This window comes from Colobus angolensis, unplaced genomic scaffold, assembly GCF_000951035.1.
Source record: "Colobus angolensis palliatus isolate OR3802 unplaced genomic scaffold, Cang.pa_1.0 Scaffold42, whole genome shotgun sequence".
NCBI classification, from domain to species: domain Eukaryota; kingdom Metazoa; phylum Chordata; class Mammalia; order Primates; family Cercopithecidae; genus Colobus; species Colobus angolensis.
In genome coordinates this window covers 1,253,108-1,262,033 of record NW_012117599.1, presented here as the reverse complement: position 1 = coordinate 1,262,033, position 8,926 = coordinate 1,253,108, and the positions used below count along the sequence as shown (strand labels likewise).

At 46.3% G+C, this 8,926-nt stretch overlaps 1 protein-coding gene across 3 annotated transcripts in view; it reads left to right on the top strand.

The window, feature by feature from the left end:
* The window catches only part of LMAN2L (lectin, mannose-binding 2-like), a 35,637-nt gene that overhangs the window by 1,941 nt on the left and 24,770 nt on the right, over window positions 1-8,926 (top strand). For 2 of the 3 annotated variants that reach the window (XM_011956525.1, XM_011956523.1), the window contains exons 2-4: window positions 372-490; window positions 4,560-4,677; window positions 5,465-5,547. In XM_011956525.1, the coding sequence (XP_011811915.1) occupies window positions 372-490; window positions 4,560-4,677; window positions 5,465-5,547 (320 nt within the window). The remainder of the gene's footprint in view (window positions 1-371; window positions 491-4,559; window positions 4,678-5,464; window positions 5,548-8,926) is intronic. The other variant, XM_011956526.1, reaches the window with a different exon arrangement.

Genomic DNA, 8,926 nt, shown 5'->3' with positions numbered 1-8,926 from the left:
GATCTCCTGACCTCGTGATCCGCCCGTCTCGGCCTCCCAAAGTGCTGGGATTACAGGCTTGAGCCACCGTGCCCGGCCTATGATGCTGAAGTTTATTCACATCTTACAACGGGAAGAATGGATGTGAGCTGTGGTTACTGTAGCATGCATAAAGTGATAGTTCTGATGTACTTTGGGGTCCTCACCTGATAAAGGCCTTGTGAAAGTTGTAGAGATGGTAAGGATTTAAGATTCATGCGTGACAAGATAGGAGATTGAGTGACATTAAAGGGGGAAAAAGATGATGGCTCAGCTTTCAGAGGCTCTGTGGTGGCTGCTTTCTGAATGGATTGGTGTTGAAGAGTATGAACTGATCTACTTCCTTCCTGTAGGTGTGGGCACAGGCAGTTCCTCACTGTGGAATCTGATGGGCAATGCCATGGTGATGACCCAGTATATCCGCCTTACCCCAGATATGCAAAGTAAACAGGGTGCCTTGTGGAACCGGGTGGTAAGAATCTTTCTCCCTCCTGTGTTGGTGACCCAGAAAGGCCTAAAAGTTTCAGCAGTGGCATACTGATTTAATTTTGCTGTCTATCCCCCTGGTATTCTGTCTTCTGTGGATATCAAGGATCTTTATTTTTGAGATTATTCTGACCTTCATAATAAATAAATCAGGTATTTAGGAAAATGCTATTTAATTATAGCAAATAATTCATTTTTTTTTTTTTCCCCTGAAATGTCTTTAATTCCTGATTGGCCCAATAGTACTACTCCTTAGGGTTTAATAATAACTTAACTCCTGCTTAACCACTTTGTAAGAAGATTGTAAGAAGACCAGAGTGCAGTGGCACAATCATAGCTCACTACAGCCTCAAACTCCTGGGCTTAAGGGGTCCTCCTCCCTCAGCCTCCTGAGTAGCTGAGACTACAGGCATGTGCCACTGCACCTGGCTCATTTTTAAAATATTTTTTGTAGAGATGGGATCTTGCTGTGTTGTCCAGGCTGGTCTCAAATTCTTGGTCTCAAACAATCCTCCTGCCTTGGCCTCCCAAAGGTCTGGGATTACAGGTGTGAGCCACCAGGCCTGGTTGAGAGTACTCTCTTAAATTGATCCCAAACCTTATCCCAGCATCCCCACCTTGTTATTTCAATTTGAAGAGTCTGATATGAAATTTTATTTTCATGTGAAAGCCACTCTGAGCTATTGGTCATTTTATTTGTACTTCTCTGGACCTTTTGTAGCTGCATTGTGTTCCTTGAGGTATGACGACCAGAAGTGAATGCAGTATTCCTGGTGTGGCTGCACTGTGATTTTGTACAAGTGTAAGATGATGCTTTCTCTTCTGTTTCCAAGGCTCTTTCTAAATCTTTTATGACCAGTTTACTTTTGGGCGTGACTGGCATCCTTTGATACTTTCTCTGGAGCTCTCATAAACTAAGAACTTACTTTTACATGGCTTTTCTCATGAGTTGTAGATAAGTGAATCTCAGAAAAGAGAATGATTTCTTTTCCTTGTTCAGGAGGGCAAGAGAAATTTCTACATTAGCTATCTGCACAAACTGGCCTCTTAACCTAGATCATAGTGCTGAGCTCATTTGTGGACAGAGTACAGAGCATTGTGTTTTGGTAGGAGAGATAAAGGACAGTTGAAAGACTGGGGTTCTTGGTCCAGCTCTGTTACAGTCCTTCTGTGAGCCCTAGGCAGATTATTTAACCTCTTAGTTTTCTGTTTCTCCATCTGATAAATGAGCTTTAGAATACCTGTTTTACTTACCCACTGGGCTTGTTGTGAGAATAAAATAAGACGATAGACATGAAAAGACTGTGGCAAGTTAAAATGGTTACAGAAATATGTGTTACGTCATTACACTTCTATAAGTTTGTTGATGGGGCTCTTGTGGGTTACTGGATGATTATGTTCAAGGCTTGATACTCCGCTGCTGTCTTGCTGGCTCTCTGTCTCTACATAACTTGTAGCCGCAGTTCTAGTATAGCCTCTAGTTCTTCCCTTTTTTCAGATTTCTGATACCTGTATTCGCTGTTATCTGGCTATCACCATGACTGTGGGCTTATTTCTGAGTTATTTGAATAGGATCCATTTGTTTGAGCAGTGGTTCTCAAATTTGGCTATCCATTGGAATTGATCCCTGGGTCTCACCCCCGAGATTCTGATCTAATTGGAATAGGGTGCAGCTTGGCCACTGGGATTTTTTTAAACTGCCTAGGTGAATCCAGTGTGTGGCAGAATTTCAGAACCACAGTTAGACATGGTCCTGAGCAAAACAATATAGCATTGTGCTGTAGGAGGCCAAGAATCAGTGACGGATATCTCTTGGCTCACTGAGAACTTCTGTGACACTGCCCTGTTCCCAGGGGCTTAATACCTACCTCCTGGCAGCTTTCTGCCCCACTGAATGTCACTCTTTCTCTGAAAGATTTTTTTTTTTTGAGACATGGTCGCATCACTCTGTCAGCTAGGCTGGAGTGCAGTGGCACTGTCACAGCTCACTGCAGTCTGGACCACCTGGGCTCAAGTTATCCTCCCACTGTAGCCTCTCAAAATGCTTGGATTACTGGCATGAAGTACTGTGCCTGGCCTTTCTCTGAAATCTTTTCTTTTTTTTTTTTTTGAAATGGAGTCTCCCTGTGTTGCCCAGGCTGGAGTATAGTGGCACGATCTTGGCTCACTGCAAGCTCCACCTCCTGAGTTCACACCATTCTCCTACCTCAGCCTCCCAAGTAGGTGGGACTACAGGCACCCGCCACCACATCTGGCTGATTTTTTGTGTTTTTTTTAGTAGAGACGGGGTTTCACTGTGTTAGCCAGGATGATCTTGATCTCCTGACCTTGTGATCTGCCTACCTTGGCCTCCCAAAGTGCTGGGATTAAAGGCGTCAGCCACCGTGCTGGGCCCTTTCTCTGAAATCTTTTTTTTTTTTTTGAGACGGAGTCTCACTCTGTCTCCCAGGCTGGAGTACAGTGGCGCCATCTCGGCTCACTGCAAGCTCCACCTCCTGGGTTCACGCCATTCTCCTGCCTCAGCCTCCCGAGTAGCTGGGACTACAGGTGCCCGCCACCACGGCTGCCTAATTTTTTTTTTGTATTTTTAGTAGAGATGGGGTTTCACCGTGTTAGCCAGGATGGTGTCCATCTCCTGACCTCGTGATCTGCGCCAGCCTCAGCCTCCCAAAGTGCTGGGATTGCAGGCGTGAGCCACCGTGCCCGGCCGTCTGAAATCTTAATGAAACAGCGGAGGACTAAGAATCCGGAGTGACAAGACAGAGACTGGCTCATTAGAGTAGGATAACCTATTGGAGATTTCAGGGCCCCTTGCTAAATGCAGGAGTACCCAACCTCCTTTCATTTTGACTGTGTACTTCTAATATGAACACTTTTGGAAAATATCCCAGAAAGAAAAAATGAAAACTGAAAATGATCTAGCAATATGTTGCCCAGAACAGTCTATTTGGAGAGCCTTTGGCTGAACCCAGCTGGTCTGTCTGTTCTTCCTTCACTTCTTTCTTCACAGTAGACTTTTAACCGGAAGCTTCCCTAAATCAACTACCCACTCTGATTTTTTTCTTGAAACTGTTCAGCTTTTTAAAACACTTAACCATCCACTTGTATCCTTCTCCAAGTGCATTTAAGCGTCTTGGCCATGGATGGGAGGATTTGGGGAACTGTAGCTTGCTCTTGTGAGAATTCTGGTTTACCCCTCAGCTTGGCAGAGGGCCAGGTCTAGCTAATTAGAGTTGCTTGTAATATCTGCTAATTATTCCTGGAAACCTTTGCATAATAGCTTAGCTTAGCTTTTTTTTTTTTTGAGACGGAGTCTCGCTCTGTCGCCCAGGCTGGAGTGCAGTGGCCGGATCTCAGCTCACTGCAAGCTCCGCCTCCCGGGTTTACGCCATTCTCCTGCCTCAGCCTCCGGAGTAGCTGGGACTACAGGTGCCTGCCACCACACCCGGCAGTTTTTTGTATTTTTAGTAGAGACGGGGTTTCACCGTGTTAGCCAGGATGGTCTCGATCTCCTGACCTCGTGATCCACCCGTCTCAGCCTCCCAAAGTGCTGGGATTTCAGGCTTGAGCCACCGCGCCTGGCCAATAGCTTAGCTTTTCTTTTTCTACTATAATAAATTAGGCTTTGACCTTTCTTTAAATCCAGCTTTTCAGAGTCTTTCTGTCTGAGGGGCAATCTTGAGTTGTAAATGAGTATGGATTCAGCCATCTGTACTCTAAAGCCGAGCTACTTTGCTGGGGGGATGTAGGATCACAGGAGTGGAGTTTGGTATACTCTTGTCTCTTCCAGCTTTGGAGTTCTGTCCGGTTTCTGTGGGGAAGTGTTGAAGATAATTGGGGGGTTTATTCATTTTCGTATTAAATCTCTGAACAGTTGAATGGTTCAATCCATTTAATTTTATGACATGAACACTAGCAAATCTTAGATTTAGGTTTTAACCCTTAGCCTTGTGTTACTTGCATTTGTGTTTTCCAAGTCTGTTGACTGCTGATGCGGGCTGGAGGGGTTTTGCATGTCATGCTCCTCATTGATTCTAATGTCTTTTTTGCTTTAGCCATGCTTCCTGAGAGACTGGGAGTTGCAGGTGCACTTCAGAATCCATGGGCAAGGAAAGAAGAATCTGCATGGGGATGGCTTGGCAATCTGGTACACAAAGGATCGGATGCAGCCAGGTATTGGGACCCTATGTGACTCTCGTGTGGGTGTGACAACCTGCTTTTTCATGTGCCGTTCCCCACAGTGCCAGCTGTTTTCCCTCTCCTTTAATGTATGTGGATGAACACTGGCCTCTCTAGTCTCTAGGACGGGATCCGAGTCCTCATAAGCAGCTGAATTTGGCTCATCCTGAGGCAGTTGCTTGCTTGTTGCTTCTTTCTGAGTTTCCTTGTGAAACTACCTGGCCTGTTGGCCGGATGAAAGCACTGGCTCTCCTGAACACTGATGACTGGGTGAGCTGATTTCTTCTGAGCATTTACAGTGAATGATCTCAGCACTGCTGAGTCAAGAGAAGAGTTATCTATTTTCCTTGTGTAGGAGCTATCATTGCTCCACGTTGATGGCAGGCTCAACCTGATTTGACCTGATCTCTTTTGCAACAAGAAGTAGAACTAGGGAATTCAGTTCTCTCTTGGGGGCATAGTCTTTACCAAGTGTTTGTAAAGCAGAATTCTGTAGGGGCACCCTAGCAACCAGTTTGGATGAGGAAGCTGCCTGAGTGCTAAATAAGGTTGCAGTGGCCTTCTCTCTTTCCCTTGCCTCCAACAACAAACAATTACAGATATTTACTGGGCACTTGTTACAGGCCATGTGCTTTGCTGGGCACTTTTACATGTGTTTTCTCATCTTGAGAGAAGCTTGGGAGTCTTTGGAATTTTACTTTTCCTCCATCATAGTGATATATTATTCCTTTATCAACTCTTAGCTTTATTTCATTGTTCATCATCTGTTCTCTCTCTCTAGGGCCTGTGTTTGGAAACATGGACAAATTTGTGGGGCTGGGAGTATTTGTAGACACGTACCCCAATGAGGAGAAGCAGCAAGAGGTAATGGCAAGTGTCAGAGCCTAGATCAGCTGCGCTGACATCACAGTTCTTTGCCTCAGGAATGTTGTACAGGAGGGAACAAAGGGGATAGAAAGTAAGGGGTTCTTCATCTATTGAACTTCAAAAGTTAATGTCCTTGTCAGTGTTTTTTCTAGAGGAACTGTTTAGGAGTGCACAGTCCTTTGGGAATAACTGTCTTGAACAGGGGCTTTTTCTTTAGTGTTAATCATGTTCTCTCTCGTGCCTATTAGATAGCCACTGAAATTGAGCATGTTTGGTTGGTTGGTGATTTGGCTGCTCCATAGCAAGCCGAATTTATGTAACTCAGCCTCCCCTGACTTTTAATCTATCAGTGCTGTGCTCTCTTCTGCAACTTGCATACACTTTTCAGCATCTTTTTCTTCTTCCTCATCTCAGACCTGAAGAACAGTTCTCCTGCCTATAGAAAAGGCTATAATTGACCAGGAGCAGTGGCTCATACCTGTAAGCCCAGCACTTTGGGAGGCCAAGGCTGGCAGATCAACTGAGGTCAGGAGTTTGAGACCAGCTTTGCCAACATGGTGAAACCCCGTCTCTACTAAATGTACAAAAATTAGACGGGTGTGGTGGCGGGTGCCTGTAATCTCAGCTACTTGGGAGGCTGAGGCAGGAGAATCAGATCACTGCACACCACTGCACTACCCCCCTGGACAGCAGAGTGAGACTCTGTCTCAAAAAAAAAAAAAAGGAAAGAAAGAAAAGAAAGAAAGAAGAAAAGGCTATAAGGGAAGGAAACTGATGAACGCCCAGCATTTTATTAGAACCTAGCATCTGGCTGTTGGCGGGCCTTTTTGTTACCTGACCCTAAGAGTCTTTTAGTGCTTGCCTTTTTTTTATTTTTTTATTTTTTTTGAGACGGAGTTTTGCTCTATGCGCGATCTCGGCTCACTGCAACCTCCGCCTCCCAGGTTCAAGCCATTCTCCCGCCTCAGCCTCCTGAGTAGCTGGAACTACAGGTGTGTGCCACCACACCCGGCTAATTTTTGTGTTTTTAGTAGAGACGGGGTTTCACCTTGTTGGTCAGGCTGGTCTCGAAACCCTGACCTCGTGATCCGCCTGCCTCGGCCTCCCAAAGTGCTAGGATTACAGGCGTGAGCCACCATGCCCGGCTGTTGCTTTCTTATATTGACAGTGGGTTTGTACTCTCTCTGTGTCCTATGGCACTGCCATCAGATGGTGGGAAATTATGACAGGTTGTTGCTGGGTATCCTTTAGCTAAGTAATACCTAGCGAGGAAAGCAGGATTAGAAATAGAGGCAAAGGTCACATTATTTTTTCCCCAAAGGTTTATTATGAAAATTTTCAAACTTAAAGAACATTAGAAGGCCGGGCATGGTGGCTCACGCCTGTAATCCCAGTGCTTTGGGAGGCCGAGGTGGGCAGATTACTTGAGGTTAGGAGTTCGAGACCAGCCTGGCCAACACTGTGAAACCCTGTCTCCACTAAAAATACAAAAATTAGTATTTTTGTTAGTATTAGTATTAGTATTTTATTAGTATTAACCTGTAGTCCCAGCTACTTGGGAGGCTGCGGTGGGAGAGTCACTTGAACCTGGGAGGTGGAGGTTGCAGTGAGCTGAGAGAACGCCATTGCACTCCAGCCTGTAATCCCAGCTACTCGGGATACTGAGTCAGGAGAATGGCTTGAATCCAGGAGGTGGAGGTTGCAGTGAGCTGAGATCGCACCACTGCACTCCAGCCTGGGCAACAGAGCGAGACTATCACCAAAACAAACAAAAAAATTAGAAGGATAGAGAATGATCATTGTATCTGTGATGCTCAGATTCAACAGTCGTTAACATTTCCTACATAGCTCACTTTATTTTTTATTTGTATTTATTTTTTGAGATGGAGTCTTGCTCGTCTCCAGGCTGGAGTGCAGTGGCGCAGTCTCGGCTCACTGCAGCCTCCACCTCCCGGGTTCAAGCCATTCTCCTGCCTCAGGCCTCCTGAGTAACTGGGACTATAGGCACATGCCACCATGCCCAGCTAATTTTTGTATTTTTAGTAGAGACAGGGTTTCACCACGTTGGTTAGGATGGTCTCCATCTCTTGACCTCAGGTGATTCGCCCACCCCGGCCTCCCAAAGTGGTGAGGTTACAGGTATGAGCCACCATGCCTAGTGAGCTCACTTTAGAGGGAGTGGAACGTGAGACCTGAGTTAGGAGAATAACCTTTTGTTGTGGATCAGTTCCAGCTGCTTCTCGGTGTTCCTTCTGGGCTGTTCTTCATTCCGCATACATTAACCACTTTCTGGGTGCCAGGCCCTGGGAATTAGCAAGATAACACGGTCCTTATACTCAGTAGCACTGAGGATGCTGAAGGGGGAACTCGGGCACTGTGGGAGGACACAGCATGAGCTTGTAACCTGAGGCGGGGCAGTAGTGGTGCTGGTAGTGGGGAAGGCTTCTTCCAGGAAGTGCCTTTTAGGTTGAGGTCTGTAGAGTAAGGAACCAGCGTCCCATCATGCAGAGGGAAAAAAGCATGTGTAAGGTCCTAAGGTTAAGAGGGGGAATGATAAGGCCAGGCACAGTGGCTCACGCCTGTAATCCCAGCACTTTGGGAGTCCGAGGCGGGTGGATCACGAGGTCAGGAGATCGAGACTACCCTGGCCAACATGGGGAAATCCCATCTCTACTAAAAATACAAGAATTAGCCAGGTGTGGTGGCATGCTTCTGTAATCCCAGCTACTCAGGAGGCTGAGGCAGGAGAGTCGCTTGAACCTGGGAGGTGGAGGTTGGAGTGTGAGTTGAGATCATGCCACGGCACTCCAGCCTGGGCAATAGAGTGAGACTCCATCTCAAAAAAAAAAAAAAAAAAAAACGAGAGAGAGGATGATGAGTAGGTGGAAATAAAGTAGAATCAGAGACAGATGAGGCTAGAATGAAAAGCAGGGCCAGTGTGGTCCTGTCATGTTGCACAGTTCCTGGGGCTGCCCTTCACCTTGCGTTCTATAGTATTAACACCGTAGCTTCGGCGTGTTAGCTAGCCACTGAGACTGAGCAGCGTCTGCTTGGGTGGTTGGTGGTTCAACTGTTTAGATGAGAGCCAGAGCAGGCTGTATGTGTGTGACTCACGCTCATCATATACCACGTGGGGCCACATTCTGAAGGGTTGTATTCCTGTTGAAGAGTCTGGACTTGATTCTGAAGGGGTAGGTGCATTAAAGGATTTTATTGAAGAGAGGATCATGACTGGATTTGTAGTCATGCTGAGGAAATAGTGGTAGTTAGAAATGCGTCTGTGGCCGGGCGCGGTGGCTCAAGCCTGTAATCCCAGCACTTTGGGAGGCCGAGACGGGCGGATCACGAGGTCAGGAGATCGAAACCATCCTGGCTA